At 40.1% G+C, this 25,268-nt stretch overlaps 1 protein-coding gene across 2 annotated transcripts in view; it reads right to left on the bottom strand.

Annotated features, from left to right (window-relative positions):
- Positions 1–25,268, bottom strand: part of DNAH8 (dynein axonemal heavy chain 8) — a 321,754-nt gene that overhangs the window by 46,886 nt on the left and 249,600 nt on the right. For both annotated transcript variants that reach the window (XM_047102369.1, XM_047102370.1), the window contains 5 exons: positions 18,682–18,755; positions 16,238–16,390; positions 15,709–15,864; positions 6,599–6,715; positions 4,452–4,553 (listed from right to left, as the gene is read on the bottom strand). In XM_047102369.1, coding sequence (XP_046958325.1) covers positions 4,452–4,553; positions 6,599–6,715; positions 15,709–15,864; positions 16,238–16,390; positions 18,682–18,755 — 602 coding nt within the window. The remainder of the gene's footprint in view (positions 1–4,451; positions 4,554–6,598; positions 6,716–15,708; positions 15,865–16,237; positions 16,391–18,681; positions 18,756–25,268) is intronic.

Consider the following 25,268-nt stretch of genomic DNA (forward strand, 5'->3'; position numbering starts at 1 on the left):
AGAAGAAAACAACTCCATTTTCCCCCATCAAACCTTCTGGTCCCTGCACCTGTCCCCCTCTGCTTCCCCTACCAGAAGGAACAGGCTGTACATACTGTGTACTGGTACACATACTGGTAAATCTAAATTAGCGCTGGTTGTAGAATTATTTTAATGAATAACAGGGGTGGGAATAAAAATGAGGAGGAACCAAAATGCTCCACAGCAGTAACAGGGAAGATAGAAGTCAGAAGGGCTCAGAGGTAAAGCCTATAAGGTAGGGCTAGATTTTTAACTTAAGTAACCATGTTTGAAAATGTTAAGACTAAAAATGGAATAATTTTAAAACCAGTACAGAAATATAAAAACACACTTTTTTGAAGCAGGAAAGAAGAAAATAAATCCAAAAAAAAAAAGCACGGTTAATGAAAACCACAAAATAAGATGATAGAATAAAACATAGCAGCAATCACAACAACAATAAAGTGATTAATTTGCCTGTTAAAGGACAAATACCTTCAGATTGTATGTCAAAAATTCCAGCCAGTTTTTGTTTATAAGAGATAAATCTGAAACATAATGCACAGAAATGTTGAAATGAAAAGAATAGAAAAAAATATATATATATATACCAGGTATAATATTAAAAGACTGATAAGAGAGTGAAGGGGCAAGGATCAGAGTAGGAAATATATTTGCAGTCACATAATCAACAAAGAACTTACATCCAGAATATGCAAAAAGCTCCTATAAATAAATATTTTAAAAAGACAGACAACCCAAGAGAAATAGAGGAAGAACGTACAAGCAAGTCACAAAGGAGAAAACCAAAATAGTGAATCAACATGTCATGTGACGGTGCTCAAGCCCATTAACATTCAAAGAAATAAAAATTAAAACCAAAGTGAGGGCCCCCCCCCCCCGGGTGGCTCAGTCGGTTAAGCGTCTGACTGGCTCAGGTCATGATCTCACGGCTCATGGGTTCGAGCCCCGCATCGGGCTCTGTGCTGACAGCTCAGAGCATGGAGCCTGCTTTGGATTCTGTGCCTCCCTCGCTTTCTGCCCCTCCCCCACTCTATCTCTCTCTGTCTCTCAAAAGTAAACAAACATTAAAAAATTAAAAAAAATTAAAACCAAAGTGAGATATCAGTATACACCCACCAGAATGGCTAACATTTAAGCCATTTAGCCAGAATGGCTAATGATGCCCAGTGTTGGTGAGGATGTGGTGAAATGGGGTATCTCATTCTTCTGTGGGATGTATTTTTGGAAAACACTTTGGAAACCAGATTGATGTGACCGACTAAGATGGAAAGTACATAAACTCTATAACCTAGCAATTCCACTCCTAATAGAAAGGCATAATCGTGTGCTCCAAGAACCTTGTGTGAGAATGTCCCCAGAAGCATTATTTGTAATAGCTACAAATGGAAATGATCCTCATTTCCACCAATATAATACAACGGAATCCCAACACAGTAAAGGAAACAAGTAAACTACTGCTACACACAACATGGATGGATCTCATAACACCATGTTGAGAACAGGAAGCCAGAACACCAAAATGACAACACACTGCATGGTTCCATTTATATGAAGTTCAAAAACAGGCAAAACTGAACTACATTAATAAGCAGTACTTACTCAGATGGTGAAAGTTTAGTGAGAATGAAATTCTGGTGGGTATCTTGAGTTGTGCGGAAGAAGGGGGCATGTGTGAGTCTTTGGGGGAACTGGAAATGTTCTATGTCTATTTAAAGAGAGTTATTAAGCTGTATGTTTACATTTTATACATTTTTCTGTACATTGCATATTTTTTAAGTAGTTGCATTTTTCAAAGGTTTATCAAGCGAATACTAAGTACAGGTAAAATCTCTTTCCTTATCTTCCTTGAGCCTTCTCAGTTGACCATTTCTTCTTTCCTGATACTTTAAAGTACTCAGGACCCTGTCCTTAGCTTGTTTTCTGTTGTTTTCTTTCTCTACACTTTCTTCTTAGATGATGCTCTCATCTATTATCTGGACCTCAAAGGCTGTTTTATATGCTGACAAATTTCAACTCTTTTTCTCCAGCCCTGACCTCTCTCTTGAGCTCCAGACCTGTAAATCCAACTGCCATGTTTACCCTTCTTTATTCTCTTAACCAACAAATATTTATTGAGGCCCCTAATATGTTCTAGGTTCTGCACTAGGTGCTGGGAATCTGACAGTGATGTAATGAGGCAAAGCCTTTGGGGAACTTACAGTCGTGGACAACTCCAATTGGGTGTCTTGTGGACGTCTCAAAAGTTACATGATCATAGCAGAACTCCTAATTTCCAGCCCCAGCCAATAAAACTCATTCCATCTGCAGCCCTTCTCCTCTGTAAATGGTCTTATTCTCTAGTCAGTTATTTAGGTCAAAACAAGAGTGGCCCTTGACCCCTCTTCCCTTATCATCAGCATTCTGCTGGTACTATCTGTACAATGCAATGCAATGTATACGCAGAATCTAACCACTTCTCAGAATCTCCAGTGCTAAACCTCCAATTTTAGGTACTTTTACAATATTCTAACACAAAGTATACTTTCAAAGACATCTTTTTTTTTCCTTTAAACCTCAGATATAGAGGTGAGTTACTATATTCCTTTATTTTTCTTATAAGTCTCGGCCCCCTTTATGTTAGTTTTTCCCCATTCATCCCTGATCTCCACTCCCAGTATCCTTCCCTCTGAGGGCATCTATTTAAATGTGCTTGATCTATGTCCTTGTGAAATATACATGTATTGCTTTCTAGATCTCATTTTATTTTTTTTAAGCTGTGCACTCAGCACTAAGTTTTTAAGATCTATGCATGATACTATATGGATCATTTCTTCCAAGTGCTGCATTGTGTTCCATGATAGGTGTCTATAATATTTAGCTCATCTATTCCCCCAGGACAGACTCCCAGGTTGCTTTCAACCTCCTACTACTGCCAACAATACTATGAGCAATATCTTTGTACATGTCCATGGACCTGTTTGCAAATTTCTCTGGGATATATACTCAGGAGTGGGCTTATGGTTCAGAAGGTATCACACACTTGACATGACCAAGTGTCACCAGATTGCACCCTAGAAGGGTGAGCAGTAGTATTCCACTGTGCTCATCCACTACTTCTTAGGATTCTTAGGCGTCTGTAGTGGATGTTGTGATGTACCACCAGTTTCTTCTCTAAGGCCCAGGCACTCAATCCCACAGCTGTCTGGAGTATTGGCTACTAAGGGCTCTCACCACACTGTCCCTCCCCAGAAATTGTCCTGGCAGAAGGCAGCTGCCTCAACCAAGGTCATGCCCTCAGGGAGGGGGGCGCACAAGCAAATCTCCATCTCAGTCTGTGTCCAGAGAAGCCAACCTATGATGGTCACCTTCAACTCCACACACAATATTGCCGTAAACATTATTATACATGTCCACTTGTGGACTTTTTCTAGAAATGTCCTGCGATGTGTCTATCTAGGATACTTAATTTCAGTAAGTTTTGCCCAACTGCTTTCCAGGAGGTCTGTACTGATTTTAATCTCCAGCAGCCAGGCTCCTGCCTCCACACATCCTTGCCGACATTTATCATCATCCATCTTTCTCCACATACAGCTTCAAGGAAAACTTGCAGAAATAAATAAGGGTTGAAAGAAAAATCAGATTCCTGGCCAACCTCCAGCTTACCAAAATACTCTCAAAGTTTATGCTTTGTTGTTTTTGTTAAGGGGAGAAAGATCATTGAAACAGAGAATTACCAATATAGATCCTAATACAAAGAATTCAAATAACCATAAAATACTCATATATCTGATTTTTCCCACTTATGTAATATATATTGCTTCTTTAGCATGTAAAAGTTTTAAGAAGAGTTTGAGCCTGATCTGTGTGTATGTATATATACATATACACTATTTATCACTGGTGGGAAAGCTGTAATTGCTAAGGAATAATTTTCTCTAGAAAGTGTTTACCAATGTGATGTATGTGGATTTTACCGGGAACAGAGGAAAAAATGAGCACTCTATCACTTTTCAGTTGTCTGTCCTAACGAAAAAGATGACAACACCCAAATTATAGTTAATTCTCCAGTCACTTATTTTGGGGCTTGAAATCTTCATGAGACTCATAGCCAGAGGAAGCAGTCAATCAACTGTCATGTGAAGGAGGGGAGAGACCCTGAAAATATGCAACTCAGGAGAATAGTCACAGACTATTGACAGCTGATCCTTATTCTACTTTGGACCACAAGGACCACAAGTAGATTGCTGGTTGCTTTGGCTGTGGCTTTAGCTTTGGCTTTGGTTTTGGTTTTGGTTTTGGCTTTGTTAGCTGATTCTTTTCAGCGGCTCTGCTCTATATTTTTTTTTCCCCTTAAGTTTGGCTCAGTGATTATGAACAAACAAACATTCCTGTTTAAAAGGAAAATGCAATGAAATGTGTCTCCATGCTTTTTCTGTAAATTGACTTACTCTAGCAAAGCAATTAAGTAGACGTTTATCAAAGTCATCTGTCACTCTGCCTCCATATTGTACTTCTCCAATCATGTACCGAACCGTACTCCATGAAACACCCTTTATTAAAAATAAAAAGATTGTTAATTGTCAATCCAAACAGATAATTCTAAATATTTCAGGTCTTCCCTGGAGGAAAGGTCTCAAAAAGAAAGCACTAACTAGATTGCATTTAAAATGACTCTATTAGTAGCTCTTTTGCTATCACATGACTGAAACTGCCAGGGTTCAGTCACCAAAGAAAAATTTATAATGCTAAATATCAGTGAATTTATTACGCATTGATTATTTAAAATGGGGGTGGGGGAAGACTACTTTTCATTCTGTGGATGTAATCATCTATAATACTCATTATAGTAATGCCAAGCTGTTAAAAAAAAGTCATGTTTAGTGAAGAAAGGGAAAAAAAAACAAGTAATCAACTGTTTAATACACTTTCTTAGTAATATATTTTCTGAATCAGTATGAGAACTAAAAGATTATTCACTCACAGCATTTTTCTACAACGCAATTCTTTGCTGTCTCATTCTGTGAGCTATAACTAAATCAAAGTATTTATTAATTGCCATAGAATCTTATCCTAGCAATATATTGCAGATATTAATAGTTTTTTTTTAATTTTCTTTTATTTTTTACTTAATACATTGGGGGTAAGAAAAGTAAGGATGCTTTATTTTTTAATTGACTTTCTTTTGGTTAAACTTTGATTCATCAGCTCCACTGCCTTTCAAAGCAACTATTTCAAGGTTAACTATTATTTGTATATATCAAATGATAAATAATAACAGAATATGAACCCATATGATGTAATTTTTCATCAAGCTGTCATACTCGATTTAATATGCCTTTGTAATTTCAAGGAAAAATGATGGTTTGATTCTAGATCCTCCAGCGGCCCAGGTAAAAATTCATCACGGCTTACCGTCACCATACTGACACTACAGTATCTATAATTAGCTTCAAGATCCACTATGAGAAATAAGAGAGGGGGAGACAGCAGAACACTGGTGTTTATTGAGTACTTACCGTGTCCCAATATACTGTGCTTTCACAAATGCTAACTCATTTATTCCTCACAGAGACCATGACCATTCTGTAGATGAGGAAACAGGCTCTGGGAGGCTCATAAACTTGCTCAAGATCATGGAAAAAACAGATGTGGAAGCACATGTGAAAGGACAACTGGGTTTGTGTTCTTACCTCTCTGACCTTTTGGAAGTCCCTCCTTCTCTCCTATTACCTCATCAGGAAAATGAGGATAATAGTAATGCCTTCTGTACCTCCCTCACAGAGTTGTGAAGACACAAATGAGATCCTCAATGCACGAGCACTGAGAGCTGTCAAGTGCTGTACAATGATCAGTGACCGTTACCAGAAATTATTGCTATGTATCTCCATAAGTTTAAGCATGTGTTAAGATGTGACTAAAGGTGAGAAAGAACTTTCACGTGGGCTGAGAGATAACATTTTCTTTCACCTCTGAGGAGGCATCTGTGAAATGCTGGAACAAAAGTCTGACTTAAGATGGACATTGTCTTGGAGTGCACTGTGGCACTTGGGTGCGACATGAGGAAGGTTGTGAAGTTTCTTCATTCGTGGTCTGTCTCTGCCGTGTATGTGCGCCGGAGAGAGAGGAGTGGGGCAGGGACATAAGCATGAGATGGGGATCCAAATGCACCCCTATGGGCAGTAGGGGTGTGAGTGGAAATGGCTGGACCAATAAATGGCTGATTGGGGGAGGCGGGGAAAACCTTGGCAGGTTCCCTGTATATTATACACTGAAAATGTCTGTGGAAACTTGGTTTAAGGACAGCAATAAAAATTGGGGGGGGGGAAGCAATTTCACTCACCTTTTTATTTTTTTATTTTTTTATTTTTTTTAATTTTTTTTTTCAACGTTTATTTATTTTTGGGACAGAGAGAGACAGAGCATGAACGGGGGAGGGGCAGAGAGAGAGGGAGACACAGAATCGGAAACAGGCTCCAGGCTCTGAGCCATCAGCCCAGAGCCCGACGCAGGGCTCGAACTCACGGACCGCGAGATCGTGACCTGGCTGAAGTCGGACGCTTAACCGACTGCGCCACCCAGGCGCCCCACCACTCACCTTTTTAATATCACATTCATCAAGGTGATTCTGAATAAACTGGACACTGGCTGTAAAATCAGCAGAATTGAATTCATAGGGAATATTCCATCCTAAGGGACCAAATTTGCGTCGCTCCTTAAAAATGCCAAAGAAAATAAGTGAGATTTTAAAATTGAATGTAGCTGATTTCTTAATAAACATAAAGTACAGGAAGATTCAGGCATGATATAGAGATAAGTTGATGTAATAAAAGAACAGTATACAATTTTGGATCTATTAACCATTAGAACTATTATTTCTTAGCTGTATTGCCAGATGGTTTACAAGAAAAAATGTTCAAATATTTGCCAAATTGTAGTTCTTGGGATTTAAAAAAAAAGTCTCAGTTTCCATCGCCAGCTCAAAAAATGCAGTAGGTGCTCAATAAATAGCTGTTCAATGAATTTATTTTAAATTACCCTCTTAGAAATTTCAAATGTTAAAAGTAAGGGTTTAAATTTTTGTTTTTCAAGTTGAATAACTGAAACACTCAGGAGCATTAAACCCCCTGCTGGTGTCACTTCGTAATCTTGCAATTTCAGATTTTGAAAACCCCAAATCTCTATTGTAAAACATGACACATCCTTCTTAAAACTTTCACAGTGCCCTATTTGTTCTCTCCTCTGGACCAGTGGCTAATGTTTTGAATTGTCAAATTACCCATAATCAATCCAACTGGTCTCAGATCAAATGATACAAATGCCTCAATATTCTGGAGACCATTTTAAAAGGTATGTAAATGTGAGAACTGGTACTTCTAGGCTCTAATCACATAGCAAACCACATAAATTAACTCAAATATTACTATACCATCAGCTACCTCTGCCTCAGCATATAACCAGTCTCTAAATGGGGGAAGGGGAGTCTAATCATTTATTTGGATTAGCTCCTAGCCCTTTGACCCTAGTGGCTGAGGTGAGAACCTGTATGGAGAGTAGAATCCCAATACATCTATGGGACAGTATAATTCTACTTCTTTACCTCTAAATATATAGTAACTTTCTCTCTTCTGCCTTCCCCCACCCCCCTCCCCCCACACACTGTCTTCACAGTCCATTCCAATACTTCTTCTCGCAGCTGCTCCATGCCTTAGATCCTAATTAATACCACCACTTTAAAGAATCTAAATGAATTTTAGTTTAGACAAGTTCATGGACGGGTCAGAGAAAAAATTCAGAAAGCATGAAGGTTTAATTACTGATTTTCAAAATATGCTTTTAAAATATTAAGTAAACCATGAAAATTAATTTGGGTCCAGATGTTCTGACCCTGGGAGATCAGACTGTTAAATAACAAAAATTCAGCAGAGTAAATTTTAAAGATCTAAATGGCTTTATTGAATGATTGATGAATCAGGCAGCATCCTATTTAGCAAATAGAAAGGAGCCCCGAAGAGCTACAGAAAAGGAAAGGTTTTTATTTACTATTTTTTTTATTTTTATTTTTTAAGTTTACTGATTTTGAGAGTTGGGGGAGAGAGGCAGAGAGAGAAGGAGAATCCCAAGCAGACTCTGTGCCATCAATGCAGAGCCTGGTGTGGGGCTCTACCTCATGAACTGGGAGATCATGGCCTGAGTTGCAATGGATCCCACGAAGAGTCGGACACTTAACCGACTGAGCCATCCAGGTGCCCCAGAAAAGGAAAGGTTTTTAAAGGCAGAGGGGGATGGCACAAGAAAACCATAAGTGGAAAAAAAAAGGATTATTTTGGGGGACAAAAAAGGATCTCCTTTGGGGGACAAAGGGGGTTTATTAGGGGATTACCTCACTGGTACTGACCAGGAAATTCCAGACTGACCGGTTAAAATTACATTCCTGGAGAAGGTTGAAACTGCAGTTAGGTTAGGTATTAGTTTCAGTTTGGTGATGTGGGCTTAGCACAAGTAACTCCATTCTGGGTCTGCTGCCTCCTTTTTAACAAGACCGAGGGCAAACAAACCACTCTCAAAAACGTAAACTACTAACATCACTTCCAGACCTGTACTTCTTTAGGTTAAGTTGTCAGGTATTACACATTTGTATGGTGTAACTCCCACCCTCATCCCTTAGCTAATTAGATCTAGCTAGATCTAATTAGATTGAAGTGGACAGCCAGTCCAAGAAAGGCCAACCAGATTTCTCCTCCCACGAGTTTGGACTTAGGGTTCAGAACTTCGATCGAGAGTTAGAGCTTTAACCAGGGAGACTTAGAAACTTGGGAGCTGTGAAGCACCATCTTCTACCTTGAACACAGAGAGGTGAGAAGGAGCAGAGGTGCCTTAATAGATGGGAGAGACTTGTGGTATCATCCCAGCAGCAAGGGGAAAGGCCCTGGCTCTTAAAGGTGTCAGCTTCTCTTGATGGCTTTCTGCTTCCTGGTCTCAGCATTCCTGTTGCCGTGATGTGTTTTTCTACTTGTTTCATGTTGAAATACTTGGTCCTGTAACCAGATTTTGAACCTTGACAGTGAGAAACGGGTCTCCCATTTTTGTCTCCCCTTTTGCACCTTTTCGGGGAAAGGCTTATGATTGTGTAATAAACACTAGATTGATTATTGGTAATTATCAGAATGAAAGGCACTCTCCCTCTCATCCTCTTGGGGGGTAATTTCTGAAGCTGACACAAGGTTTTGAATTTTTTGAGTGGATCCCACAAACATTGAGCTGAGCCTCCTCCAGGTTATTTTGGAACAAGAGTGGGTTTGGGAGGGTCTGTGGGATATTAATATGAAAATGCATTCAGTTAAGCCTTGAGTCTCTGGAATTTCTTCTATCTTGAAGTCTTCAAAGAGAAGAAAGCTAACCACTTATTGGTGAGATGCAAATGTTTTCCCACTTTTTTAAAAAAGAGAATCAACTCTAAAATAGTTTCACCTGTGTTTGACTTAATTTTTAAAATTTACTGTTCAATTAGACAAGAGACTGAATGAAAAATAATTCTTCCTTTCCAATTACTAAAGCTGCTTAAATTGGCTCTATGGAAACATTTCCATTTACATGCACTGAGCCATTGCAATTCTGTTGCTCCTTAAAATGTGATCTTTGAAAATTGCCCCAAATGCTGAGACTCACTTCACTTTATGCTATTTACTATCAAATTTCATTTAAAGCATTTACTTTTTAGGTTGGTTCACTAAAGTCATAGACTTATTAGCTTATCTTGGGAAAAAAAAGGAAAATCTTGCAGGGGGGGGGAGTGACTTTTCTTTCACAAAGGAAATCATTTCATTTTCTCACAATTTTTTTGGTACTCAGTGATTTAAGTGACAATAAAGAAAGAACCCTGAATTATCACCTTGGAATATTATCAAGCCATTGGGAGAACTAAGAACTCATTTGGAAGCTCAAAAGCAAGGGGGTTTGCCTGGAATACTGAATCTCTTCAGTCCCATTAGTATTTTTGAAACTATGGGATGAGTCCTATGTGAGACAATGGAAAAATATTAAAATCAATGTATTTTCAAGAAGTTTTAATCTATTTGAGAAAATAAGCCTTAGAGGACAATGTGATAGTGAGTATAATTAACTGTCAGAATTTAACAGATGATAAGAAGAAGAAGAAGACATTCAATCAGAGGCTTCTGGGAAGAATGAAACTGAAGCTGGCCTTTGAAAAGCAGGGAGAAAAGACTGCTGGGTTTTGGCAAAGACCATGAGCAAAGAGAGGAAACACAAAGCTTGTGATTCATCCAGCAAGAGGCTGCAGGTAAGTTGCTCTACTACAGCAGACAGTGACCTCAGGTAAGTAGCTGGAACTATGTGTTCATACGATGACTCAGGCGTGGAATGTAGACAGATATGAATGTCAGGGCAAAGAGCTAAAACCTGATTCAACAGAGGGAGTTATTATTTATTATTAAGTTGGAAAGTGGTGATTTTAGGAAGACTAGTCTACCCTTTACTGAATTTGACCAGTATAGTTCCTTCTTTCTATTCCAAAGAATCTTCAAAACACAGAACTGCTAGTGAAATGCGGAAAACTTGGACTCCTCCTTTGGACGCTGAAGAAAAGTTGCTCAATGGAGTCATCATCTTAATGATGTCAAAGCCATTTCCAATTTTATGTTAGATTCTACTTCATCCCAATGAGCCCAGCTCCCACAGGCCAACACAGAACCATTTCAGTTGCATCTGCAAAACAAGGCTCTCTTTGGAGCACCACATCTTGATTATTTAATAACTGGAGTTAACATAAAATGAAAAATGCAATCCATACTACACAACAGCAGGGAAACTTTAAAAGGTGAAAATAATGAACAGAAATGGCCAGAACCCCTGGGAAAAACCATCAAGCAAAACGTGAGAGATCTTTCTCTAAGCCTGAATCACATTACTGAAATTATTCTGAAGACGTTTAAACTAAGAACTTTGCAATCATGCCTCCCCAAAGCCAGAACTTCATATGCACCATTAAACTTGAAGGAGATGTTTGTCAAGGCTCCAACCTGAGAAAGAAAACAAGATGTAGGAGAAGAAAACACTTTTCTGAAGGAAGAACTACTGGCAGTGGAACCTGGGCCCTGTTCCATGTGGCCGTTTTTATTTAATATTTAATTATTTTTAGGATCCTGGAGAAAATATCCAAGTCTGCAACTGCCACTGCAAGCCCCAAGAGCTCCTAACCAATGCCTCCAGCAAAAAAACCTCACAGACTTGTACATAAACCATTAGAAAAATCCCCCCAAATGGGCCTCAATGTAGGCAAGCCAAGGGGATGAGGAGAAAAACTCCAAACCATGGAAAGGACATGAAGATGATGAAGGATTCCTGTCTTTTTTTTTTTTTTAACATTTATTTATTTTTGAGAGAGAGAGAGTGTGTATGTGAGCAAAGAAGGGGCTGAGAGAGAAGGAGACGGAGAATCAGAAGCAGGCTCCAGGCTTTGAGCTGTCAGCAGAGCCCAACAGGGGGCTCGAACTCACAGACTGCAAGATCATGACCTGAGCCAAAGTTGGACACCTAACCGACTGAGCCACCCAGGCACCCCAAGGATTCCTATCTTAAGGGCAGTGGATGTTTGGCAGTCATTCTCAATTCTCAATTCTTCTTGCGTATTAGAATCACTTAAGAAGTGTTTTAAGGGGTGCCTGGGTGGCGCAGTCGGTTAAGCGTCCAACTTCAGCCAGGTCACGATCTCACGGTCTGTGAGTTCGAGCCCCGCGTCAGGCTCTGGGCTGATGGCTCGGAGCCTGGAGCCTGTTTCCGATTCTGTGTCTCCCTCTCTCTCTGCCCCTCCCCCGTTCGTGCTCTGTCTCTGTCTGTCCCAAAAATAAATAAAAACGTTGAAAAAAAAATTAAAAAAAAAAAAAGAAGTGTTTTAAAGGACTGAGCACCCCACCTTGCTGCCTCCTCCCTGGGACTCTATGGCCCAGGCAATGGCTGAGAACCATCGCATTAGACATTCATTGGGTCCAATGCACTGTTCAAACAAAATATGGTACATTGACCATCAACAGGAAAAAACCAGAGGTGCCATTCTGACCTTCCACAGAATACTGCAGAATTTGTGGGAGGACACCATAAATGTAATTATTGAGTTTCAAAAGACCAAGACTCTGGAGGAAGACCTATTTAAAATTAAAATCCTAAAGGGTGAATGTGGCCTTGCTCTGAAACCCAGAATGACGCTGCACTGGAGTATCATAGAGAGAAGATACTAAGGCCAGAGGGAAGCTTCCATTGAGAGTAATCTCCAAGAGGATGTAGAAATGCCCCCAGGGAGTAGTGGCCAAATGTAGCTGAAGCACTGGGGATGCTGGGCTCTCTCTGGGAGGGCAGAAGAGCTGGCTGGCTAGAGCAGAGACATCACCCAACTGTGGTAAGGGCGCCGTTGCTGCAGTAACTTCCTGGCATATGTGTACGGTAAGTTCCTGGAGGAGAGGAGAGAGAAGCCCAGGGGGGTCTGGGGCAAGAAGGGTTTGGCGCAGAATTGGCTTGTGTATCTCTGTAAGTTCCCATGGAAGCACCCATGGCCTCCTCCTACTAGGTAAGCCTGCTCCTACCTCAACAACAAAACAAATCACACCCTTCACTATGCCACCCAAGACAGTTGTCCTTGACCAGCCAAGTCTATTCCCCTTCTATGGGAGAGGAGGGGTGTTCATTTTGTTCTCTGTAACAATGAGCAAGATCCATATAACACATGATGCCCTTGAGCAGGGGTGAGTTGATGACATGATGCCAAAGCACAGTTCAGTAAGGGAAACTGCACTGGGGGATACACAGTTCTTGCATTTGACTGCTATTTCACCACCAGTTTCTGCGTTCTGACTCGTGATAGGCTCCAGCACGAACCCCTACGCAGCCCTGAAGCTTCAGAGCGTGCGACATGAACCAATTCCCTGTTCTTTTTGTCAGTCTCCTCAAGGACAAATGCATATGCATCATGTTTGTATAGAGCAAGGGATAACTAGGTTAACTTGGAGGAATCAATCAGTCAATTAACAAATCAGGTATTGGGCTATTATGTCCAACACTAGAGAAATATAAGTCACAATCATTCCAACCCAGAACGTCCTTCCTGTAGCAGCTTCACTTCAAACTTTAATGTGCACGTGAATCACTTGGGCATCTTCTTACAATGCAGATTCTGATTCAGCAGGTCTGGGGCCAGCCTGAGATTTTCTCTCACAAGCTCCTGGGCCATGTGGACGTTGCTCACCCCGAACCTGCATTTTCCTATCAGGTAGGTGCCATCCTAACAAGTAAAACAAATTATTTAGGCAATATCACAGTAAATATTTCTGCAAATGAGGAAAACAGAACGGAGGAAGCTATGCTTGGATTATTTGTGCTCCCTGTGCAGTCACAGAACTTGATAATGGAATTTTAGAAATGGGAAAAATCTTGAAAGATCACCTCCTTCTGACTCTAAACACACAGATGAGGAAACAGAGGTCCTGAGAGGCATATAACTTAACAATCCCCACATAGCTAATTGATTTTACCGCAAGCATAATGTCCCAGCCTCCTGGTCCTCAATGAGGTTGCTCTGTCTAGCACACTATGACTGTATTTTAAGAGACATTCAACCTTTACTTTCACAGCCCTAGCAATGGAGACTTTTTTCTGTTTTAATCCAAATGTATGTCATGTTAAGAGCAAACACTCTTGACCCCATGACTGGACCACGGCCCCAGTGTTGTTCTTCTATTTAGCACTTGGATAATGGCCACAAAAACACAGGCTGCCCCACTGACCATATGGAAAATACCCCCAATCATCTCCCCATGATAAGCTCAGTGGAAGAGTTGAATCATCACTACTGGGAACAGAATCATAAAATATATTATTTGCGAATTGGGAATTAAATAACAGAGTTAAAGTAATATTTGTATTAGAGTATGATAAGGCCTAGCAAAGCAAACAATTCCCAGATAAGAATGTATGAAATAGGCTTCAGTGACTTGAAAGCTGTAATTTACAATCCAAAGGCCACAGTGGGACTTGGTAAAAATAACCACCCACAAAGTGTTTAACCTGGTTTTAACTCTCTCAGGGGGAGGGGGCCAATGCACAGGAGATACACCAATGTCTCCTCTACACAGCTCTCTCCGCTGGGCAGCAGGGAACCTGGCAGAGTGGCAGGGACAAGGAGCCTGAGGGTAAATATGCCCAGTATTCTCTTGGATGAGCACCAAATTCCCCTCCAGCTTTGGGCAGGAGGGGAGAGAGGAGGTGAAGCTCTGTGTGTCACTATGCACAGCTAAGGCAGGCCTCCTAGTACAAGCCAGGTTTTTCATTCTGTCCTCACTCCAGCCTCAGGGAAGGAGGAAATGTAGAAGGGGTTAAAGGAGCCTGTTCATCTCTCTCCAAAATCAAGGAGTGACTCAAGCACATTAAAATTATACAGCTTTCAAATATGGGACAAAATATAAAATCAAATGTAGAACAAAGCAATAACAAAATGAAAACACCGTATGGCTGCAAAGTCATAAAATTACTAAATTAATATACAAGTGTATGGTAAAAGCAAATAGTAAACAACCTGAAAATGACAGGTAACCACTGTGACTCTTCTCATTGTCACCATCACCTTCGCTGGCTGGCTCAAAACACACCACCGCCCGAGGCAGGCAGCATCAGGCTTGACTTCTAGATCTACCACCTATGAAGTTACCCTAACCTCTCCAAGCCTCAATTTCCTCATTTTTATTTTATTTAATTTTTCCTGGACGTGGTTAATTTATTGCCACACACTAAAGGGATGGGGGGATGGACCCGGAGTGAGGCTGGGGCTGCGTTGTCCCTGTGTCTAGTTCTCCTGTTATTTAGGACAGTCCAAGGAACAAATTCCTGAGAATCTGAGGAGAATTACAGGCATTGCAGTGAGACTGGTTAAATAATCTATGAAAAGCATCTAGCAAATAGTAGCTGTTCCTGCTTTAGTGCCACTATCTTCATTAATTTATTTATACATCTGGACATATTCTCAATCAATGTCCTCTGGCTTATTTATTTATTTATTTATTTAAAAGTTTTTTACTTATTTATTTTGAAAGAGAGAGAGAGTGAGCATGAGTGGGGGAGGGGCAGAGAGAAAGAGAGAGAGAATCTCAAGCAGGCTCTCTGCTATCAGCACAGAGCCCAATCCAGGGCTCAATCCCACAGACCATGAGGTCATGACCTGAGCCAAAAATCAAGCGTCGGACGCCCAACCGACTGAGCCACCCAGGCACTTCAATTTCTCCTTTTTAAAATGGTGATACACCATTCTCACCTTGAGAAATGTGACTGTTAGCATTACATGATATAGTACATATAACTCCTGGCCAGCATAGGTACTTTGAAAACCAAATTTCTATCTAAATAACCATGTTCATCTCACAAATACTTACTGAGTTCCAGAAATGCCCCAGATATTCCTATGGCCAGAGAGACTGAGAAGTTACAAAAAGACAAAGTCTTTGCCTTCAAGAGTCTTACGCTCCCATGGCCAGAGTGAGGGGCAGGAGCAGGGAAAACATTTAACTACACAGACAAATAGATACTATGCCAGGTGGGGAAAGGAGCCACGAAGGAGAGAAAAAGCAGGGTGAGGTAAGCAGACAATGCAGCAGAGAAACAATGTATTAGCATCCCCTAAATGTGCAAACTGCTCTCAGAAGTTACCTGCACAGTGGAGTGTAAAAATGCTACTGTGTAAAGCATCGGCTTCCACATGGGTAAATTACTGATATCCAGAAGGTCTTGATTAATTCCGGCAAATGTTCTTTTCAAACCCGCGCGTACGCCTTGGGGCGGCTCATTAGTGAATTTGAGAGAAGTCTGTCGTAAAAAGCAAACAGTAGTTTTGTTTCTAGAAATTATTGTCAAGGATAAAATAGAAATTACAATCCCTCAGACAACAGTATGCTTACGGTACATGGTATGTTGGCTAGAATTCAGCACTGTGTAAACGAATGACATCAATCACAGCTGAAACCCCATGAATTACTACTGAGTCTTATAACTCTTCTGTGTAAATAGTTCCTATATAATATAGATGGTTATAGTTAAGACTTTGACCATTATTACATAAGATCTTACAGACTCTACTGCACCAAAATCCCTGTTGTGGTTTCATCTTTCAATAACGCCACGATGTCATCTTTATTTAAACAACTCTCAAGGAAAAGACACTTATGTCACAGCAACAAACCTGAAGCAATGTAATTGGGAATCGATCATGGGGCTCAGTAGTTATCCATACTCGGAAAGAGTCATCACTGGCTTCCGTGGTAATTAACGTCTCTAGCAATTCTTCCATGAATTCTAGGCCAAGGTGACAATTTTGCAGTAAAACCCAGCCACCCTGTATTCAAAAATGATTTCATATTAATATCTTGTAATTTTTTGTTACAATTTTAAGAAAACAAAATGTACGATTGAGAAAAAAACCCTTTGCTTAGCGCATGTAAATACTGTTTTGAGCACCTATTTTTGGTAAGATGATTTTATGTCAATACAAACATTTTCTTCTGCTACTGGTAAATCTGGTTACTTGGAATCAAGTGGGTTCAAAACAATAGTACTCAGCCACCCCAGGTTCAGAAGGAAACAGAAATGAAAGCTCGAAGCCCTGTGTAAGTACAGTGTGTGCACCATCTAATGGTAGGAACGGGTATTTTGGAATTTGTAACAACGCGTCCTACGATGAATCGGAACTGACTCACCTCCGAACCAAATCATCCATAGTCACAGAGAGAGATGCACATTATCTCATGAAAGATGGAGACAATACATGTGGTGACTTCTGCTACCATAATGTAAAATAAACATTTGTTGTCATCACCGCTCCCATATAGTCCCAAAGCCACGAAATGTACTAAGCACTCACTACCTTAATACTTGCTAAAACTGTCTTTAACAATATAAGTCACATAGCCAATGCTGCTCTATGAGAACACAGGTTGTTGTTTTTTTTTAACCAGACAACATGTTGATACCCTGATATAAAGATCAGATCAATACAGCTACAAAATAGTGAGCACAGTAAATAGACGGTAATTCTTGTGTGTTATGCCTCCTACCGTGAGGGAAAATACAACTCGAACCAGCTTTAGCAGCAAAGGGGACGTGTTCGTCTAGACAACAGGGGGCTGCAGAGTAAGATGGACTTCGTAGCTAGTTTGTGCCGCAGGGATCCAGTTACTCGCTGGGTATTCCATAATGTCAGTTTCACCTCAAAAATCTGGTGGCCCTCAAGGGGCAATGTGGCTGTACCTGTTCATGGGCTGTTGGTTTGTTTGTTGGTTTGTTTGTTTCTCAAAATGTCATTATTATCCATACTTATCCCACCTTGAGAAACAGGACGTGGAAGTTATAAAAGCTAATATTCCAAAGAAGGTTAGTGTGAATGTACCGCTGAAATTTAGAAGTTTCTCATTCACGGAAACTAAAGAAACTATTTAAGGCCCAGAATTAAACTGTCAAATCACTCCTTGGAGTGAATCATTTGATCTGAGTAAAAATAATTATATGTAACTGCCTTGATATATATAAATTAGATACAATAGATTATTGAATATAATTAAGTGATAAAGAAAAAGGCGTAGGGCACTTGAGAATTAATGACTAACTTGAGAATTTGATGGCCCAAGCAGAGCCTTAGCTCATTAACCCTCTCTTGTCATTAATTCCCAAGAAAAAGCTGCACCAAAGTTGCTACAGACATTAGGAGATCAAAAGCTTAAAAAGAAACCGAGATCTTACTTTATTTTTGTAAGTGGTACGATTTCTTATCACAGCTGAAATTGTTATCAACCAAGCATCTCTAGAAAATTAATGTCCTGTGTATTATTAGGTGTGATGGAAAATATTTCTCAAGATTCCATCCAGCTTGCAATTTTCAATAAAAACCATCATCAATATTTAAACATAACATCTTCAAGTATTTCTTATTCATCTGCAACTATCCACTAATGAAAAGAATAAAGTCTGACTTTAACCAAAAATTGAAATGTAACTGTCTCGGCCTGTCACTTCTTAAGCGCTATCTATTAATGTTGATTGTCAAATTCCAAGACTTGCTAGAGCTCCATTCCTAGAAACCAGAAAGCGTGTCTGCCAAGTTGTCAAAAAAAAAAAATATTTAGTGAAAATAAGATAGAGCTTACACTATAGAAAATAAAACAAGCTTTTTGTGGGGATGTCAGGAGCAAACCAGCTTGTGGTTTAAAATTAATTGTAATCAGGGATGCCTGGGTGGCTCAGTTGGTTAAGTTTCCAACTCTTGATTTTGGCTCAGGTCATGATCTCACATTTTGTGAGACTGAGCCCTGCATTAGGTTCTGCACTGACAGCGTGGAGCCTGCTTGAGATTCTCTCTCTCTCCCTCTCTCCCTCTCTGTCCGTCCCTTTCTCTCTCTCTTTCTCTCTCTCTCTCTCAAAATAAACAAATAATAAAAACATTAAAAACTTTAAAATCCATTGGTAATCACAGGTTGACTATACATACATTAAAAAAAAAAAAAAAGGAAAATGATGATGAAGCATCACAGGCAGAATGCTTAAGCCATCACTGTGGCAGTCCCAGGTAGACCTGATGTCCAGAGGACTAATAGCAAGAATGATGCACTAGGAGTAGCTGTCCTTGTCACCCACCTGCTGCATGGACACCTGAATCAGCTTCCGAGCATGTACCTCTTGTCCTTGCCCCATTGAGATAGTTCTGCATTCTGTAACATAGGAGAAGGACCACTGTGATAAGATGTAAATTTTGTAACAGGATTGGGACAAAAAAAATAATTCCTCAATGGTCATGGCCTCCCTCCCTCCATGGCTTCTAACAAGGGCCCTTGTTACTCAAACAGGTGTGGCCTTTGATTGTGTTGATGAGAGAAATTAGTGGGACAGAAACTGGAGGCACTGTCTGGAAAGCTGAGGGCGAAGACATACAAAGGGCACGAGGTTGAGTTTTTAGAGAGTTTGGGGGTTTTGGAAATGAGGTGATCACAGGTATTTAGAGGGAAAGAGGATTTTTGAGTTTTGCTGTATATTTTGATTAGGATCTTTCTTTGGTGTTTTAACAGATGCTTCAGTGAAAATTTAATTGGGTTTTTATTCTTTTAAGATGTCAGGGTTGCAGTGCTTTCTGTCCATTTTGGGTTTGTTTGCATGATTGTCTATTTTCCGAGATAGAACTCAAGGCAACTCAGCCCCAGGAGGACTGTATTCAGGGGTAACTGCTCCTTAGATTAGATCACCACCTTGGAACTAAGCATGAAGAGAAAGTGGAGGCCACTCCAAGATCGGAAGTATGACTACAGTTCAGGCGAGAATCCGCTGTTTAGACTCTTTAGTGCATTTGAGGTCCCAGGCAGAGAACCCACTTGCACCGTGCCACATGAACTCACTAAATGAAGAAGTCTCTGAATCATGCTTGTGAAACTGGAATTGGAAATTAATTCTGAAGCAAACTTTTGTAGACCCAATTTCCTTGAGTTTTAGGGGCATGATCTCAGGGCCGGAAAAGGAAGTCAGTGGAGACACTGCGAAGCAGTGAATGTTTTTGCCCTGCTATCCCAGATGAGCCTGGATCCTCAGTGAAGTGGGGCACTGTGGTAGGGAAAACAGTGAGGCTAACTTGGGAACCACTAGAGGAGGCTATAAGTGATGGAGGAATTTATGGCGTGGGAGGAAGTATGTCAGGAACCAGAGAAGTTGTCAGGACATACATCATTTGAACAGCACTGCATGGCTAATGGACAGAGATTCTGTGAGGCTCTGTAAATTGCAACATTAGAGACTATTCATAAACTCAGGGTCACAGGGAGAAACTTTGCAAGGGTGCCCGACAGAGGATTGTCATAGATATTTTGTAGATATCAGTGCACCGCTTGAAGAATCAGGAATTGCAAGAGGCTGAGGTGGAACCAGGCACTGCTCCCAGAGAAAGCCGAGGAAAATTCACACAGCCTACCAAAGGAGAAGAAAAGGGAGGTGGAACTTGAATGGAGGAGGCTCTGGATCATTCAAAGAGATGCTGAGCCATTCATTTGAAGAACACACAAATGTTCAGTTGGTCAACGGGGGGAAGGTTTGATAGGGACAAACAGTGATGACACATTGAGTGTGAGCCACAGTCTATCTCCTGTCTCCTTCCAACTCTTCTGAAATACACCTTCGAAAAGGAAGAGCTGCTTTCCATTCAGGTGGCCTGACTTTCTAATATTGATCCATGAAGGGATTAGGAGGAGACTTAGAGGCATCCCTTCAAAACACACCCAGAGGGGCGCCTGGGTGGCGCAGTCGGTTAAGCGTCCGACTTCAGCCAGGTCACGATCTCGCGGTCCGTGAGTTCGAGCCCCGCGTCGGGCTCTGGGCTGATGGCTCAGAGCCTGGAGCCTGTTTCCGGTTCTGTGTCTCCCTCTCTCTCTCTGCCCCTCCCCCGTTCATGCTCTGTCTCTCTCTGTCCCAAAAATAAATAAACGTTGAAAAAAAAAAAATTAAAAAAAAAAAAAACAAAACACACCCAGAATCTGCTCACTTCTCCACATCTCCACTTTCATTCCCTGGCCCAAGGTTCCATCATCTTTCGCCTAGATTTTTGCAAAAGCTTAACCAGTGTGACCTCACTCGCACTCCTGTCCCCTGCTCTTGTTCCCTACCAGCTCTTCTTCCCCCAGCAGACAGAGGGATTAGCCCTAAATCAGATCATGTCCATGCTCTACTCAGAACCATCTGATGGCTTCCCATCTCATTCACAGCAAAACCCCAAATCCAGTGCAAAGTTCTTAGCTACAGCCTCTAAACACACACAATAGCCCCCACTACAGACACACACACACACACACACACACACACACTCTCTCTCTCTCTCCCTTTACACACTCCACATACCCCACATACACACTCTACACACTATCTCTTCTCCACACACACACTCTTTACACACTGTACATACACACTATATGTACACACTCTCCACACTCTCCCTCTACACATACTCTACACACACACCTACACACTTTACACATACACACTACATGTACACACTCTACACACACTCTATCCACACACACACCTAAACACTCTACACACACACTCTACACACATACTACACGTACACACTCTACACATATACTCTCCACACACACACTTTACACACTCTACACTCGACACACTCTCTCTACACACACACTCTTTACACACTCTACATGAACACACTCTACACACATTCTACATACACACTCACGAACACACACTACACACACTCACAAACTCACACGAACACACTACAAACACACTCTACACACACACTGCATGAACACAACACACACACACACACACACACACACACACACACACACCCCTTACCTCACTACTCTTCCCCCGCTCAGCCATTCACTCTCCTCCAGCTGCAATGGCCTGCTCCCCAGGCACACTCCAGCTTCACTGCTATTCCCTCTGCCTGAAAGATGTCCCCCTGAGAGCTGCACTGCCTCACTTCCTTCACACTGCAGATCTTCCTCACCCTCTTAGCAAGGCTTCCCTGGTCCACCCCATGTAAAACAGCACACCTCTCCCATCACTCTGTCCCTCATGCTGCTTCTTTCTTAGCAGATTATGTACTTTTCTTGTTAGCATAGTATATACTCACTTGTTTGTCGGTTATTGTCTGTTTTACCCCCACACTAGAATGTGAGCCCCAGGAAAGGGAGGAGCTAGATCCCGGTGGCTAGCCCAGCACCTGAACAGTGGGTGGCACGCAGTAGGTGCTCAATAACTCTTTCCTTAAACTTTTAAAACTGAAGTATAATTTACTCTTTCAAAGTATACAATTCAATGTTTTTTAGTTTACTCATCACATTGTGGAACTATCACTTCCATCTAATTCCAGAACATTCTCATCACCCTCAAGGGAAATCACACACCCATTCGTGGTCACTCCCCATGACCCCTCCCAACCAGGAACCACTAATCTACTTTCTGTCTCTATTCTAGACATTTAATATAAATGGAATCATACAATATGTGGCTTCTGGTTCTGTCCCCTTTTACTAGCATAATGTTGTCAGGGTTCATTCATGTTGTGGCATGGATCACAACTTCATTCCTTTTTATGGCTGAGTAGCAGTCCACTGCATGGATGGACCACATTTTGTTTACCCACTCATCAGCTGATGGACATTTGGGCTGTTTCCAATTTTTGGCTAGTATGAATAATGAACACGAATGCTATGAACATTCGTGTATAAGTCTTTGTGCAGGCATATATTCAATTCACTTCATTACATACTTGGAAGTAGAATTACTGGGTCATATTGTAACTTTATGTTTAACTTTTCGAGGAACTGACAGACTGTTTTGCAAAACAGTTGCCCCATTTTACATTCCCATCAGCAATGCATAAAAGTTCTAATTTTTCCACATCCTTACCCACACTTGTTATTGCCCATCTTTTTCTTTCAACCTATCTTATTGGGAGTGAGGTGGTTATCTCATTGTAGTTCTGACTTGCATCTCCCTAATGACTAATGATGTTGATGATATTTTCGTGTGCTTGTTGGTCATTTATATATCTTCTTTGGAGAAATATCTATTCAAATTCTTTGCTCACTTTTAAATTGGGTATTAGACTTTTCATTGTTGACTTGTAAGGGTTCTTTATATGCTCTGTATACCAGACCCTTGTCAGATCTATGATTTATAAATGCTTTCTCTCATTTGTAAGTTGCCTTTTTCACTTTCTTTGATGGCACCCTTTGAAGCACAAAAGTTTCAAATTTTGAGGAAATCCAATTTATTCATTGCCTCTTTTATTGCTTACATTTTTGACGTCATATCTAGAAAACTACTGCCTAATCCAAGGTCACAAAGATTTACTCCTGTTTTCTTTAAGAGTTTTATAGTTTTAGCCCTTACATTTGTCTCTGGTCAATTTTGAGTTGATTTTTGTATATGGTATGATATAAAGGTCGAACTCCATTCTTTTAAAAGTAGATATCAGTTTTTCCAGCACCATTTGTTGAAAAGACTATCTTTTCCCTCATCCAACAGCTTGGAACCCTTGTTGCAAATCACTTGGGCATATGTGTTAGGGGTTATTTATGGGACTGCAATTCAATTCCATGGATATATATGTCTATTGTTACGCCAGCACCATCTTGTTTGAATTACTGTATCTTTATAGTAAGTTTTGAATTCAGGAAGTATGAGACCTACAGCTTTGTTCTTCCTTGTCAAAACTGTTTTGGTCCTTCTGTGTCCTATGTATTTCTCTATGAATTTTAGGATCAGCTTGTCAATTTATACAAAAAAAGGCAGCTGGGATTTTGATGGGGGTTGTGTTAAATCTGTAGATCCATTTGGAGAATACTGACATCTTACCAATATTAAGTCTTCTGACCCATGAACACAGGATGTCTTCCCATATATTTAGGTATTCTTTAATTTTTTTCATTTATGTTTTGCACTTTTCAATGTATAAGTCTTGAAATTATTTGTTAACTTTATTCCTAAGTATTTTTTATGATGCCATAAATGGAATTGCACGTATAATCTCATTTTTGGATGGCTCTGGCTATTGTATAGAAAAATTTTAAATTTTTAAATATTGATCTTATATCCTGCAATCTTGTTGACCTCATTTATTACCTCTAATAGTTTTTGTTTGTTTGTTTGTTTGTTTTTTGGTGGACTTCTTAGGACTTTCTATATACAAAATCATGTAATCTGCAAATAGAAATTATCTTACTTCTTCTTCTGGTCTGACTGCCCTGTCTACAACCTCCAATACGGTGCTGAATGGAAGTGGTGAGAGTCTTGCTCCTGATCTTTGGGGGGAAAGCATTCAGCCTTTCACCATCAAATATGATGTTAGCTGTGGGTTTTTGGTAGGTGCTCTTTATTAGTTTGAATAAATTTTTATTCCATCTTATTCTTGTTTTCATCATGAAAGAGTATTGAATTTTTTTCAATGCCCTTTCTGCACTTATTCAGATAATTATGCGGATTTTGTTCCTTATTCTATTCATATGGCATATTATATTGGTTAATTTTCATATATAATTAACCTTGCACTCTTGGGATAAATCCACCTGGTTATAGTACATAATCCTTTTTTTAGTTTTAATTTTGTTTAAGTTTGTTTATTTATTTTTGAGAGAGAGAGCACACCAGGAAAGGACAGAGAGAGAGGGTGAGAGAGAGAGAATCCCAGCAGACTTCATGCCACCAGCGTGGTGCCCGATGTAGGGCTTGAACTCACAAACCATGAGATCTTGACCTGAGCTGAAGTCAGACGCTTAACCAATGGAGACAGCCAGGCGCCCCGTGCATAATCCTTTTTATAGGGTGCTGGATTTTGTTTGAAAGTAGTTTGTTGAGATTTTTGCTTCTATCTTCATAAGGGATATTGGTTTTCTTTTCTTGTGGTATCTTTGTTCTGGAATTGGTAATAGTGGTCTCATAAAATGAGTTGGGAAGTGCTCCCTCCTCTTTTATTTTTTGGAAAAGTTTGTGAAGAATTGGTGTTATTTTTTAAATGTTTGGTAGAAATCACCAGTGAAGCCATCTGGCCCTGGTATTTTCTTTGTGGAAGTTTTTGGTTACTAAATCAGTATTTTTACTTCTTATAGTTCTCTTCAGATTTTCTGTTTCTTCTTGAGTCACTTCCAGTAGTTGTCTCTTGCTAATAATTTGCCCACTTAATTTGGGTTATCTAATTTGTTGGCATAATTGTTCATAGTATTCTCTTATGATATTTTAAAATTTTTGTCAGGTCAATAGTGATGTTTCCCCCTATCATTCCTGATTTAATAAACTTAGTCTTCTTTCCCTTACTCTTGGCCAAACTGAAGATTTATCAATTATTGGTATTTTCCTTTTTCTTCCTTCCTTCCTTCCTTCCTTCCTTCCTTTCCTTTTCTTTCTTTCCTTTTTATTTTTTTATCTTTTTACTGTGAGGTAATGGCATATATTATCCATTATGGAGACTTTCCCTTTTCTTATTTAAGCTTCTATTTCTGTATAACCTTTGGGACTTACTTCCATGGTTTGTCTGCTAAGTCCTGGGAATGAATTTCCCTGTACCACTCTTTATTTCCCTTGCCATCAAATGTTCACTTATCTCTTTATGACTTTGGGCAAGTTAATGATCATCAAATAATATTTTCTGATCTTTATAAAAGGATAATCAATTAACCTCTTTGCATATTTCACAGTCTTGTGGAGGTGGGGCTTATGGA

The sequence above is a fragment of the Lynx rufus genome, unplaced genomic scaffold (genome assembly GCF_022079265.1).
Source record: "Lynx rufus isolate CCGP_SWC_20201006 ecotype Redwood Valley unplaced genomic scaffold, mLynRuf1.p SCAF_6, whole genome shotgun sequence".
Taxonomy (NCBI): Eukaryota; Metazoa; Chordata; class Mammalia; order Carnivora; family Felidae; genus Lynx; species Lynx rufus.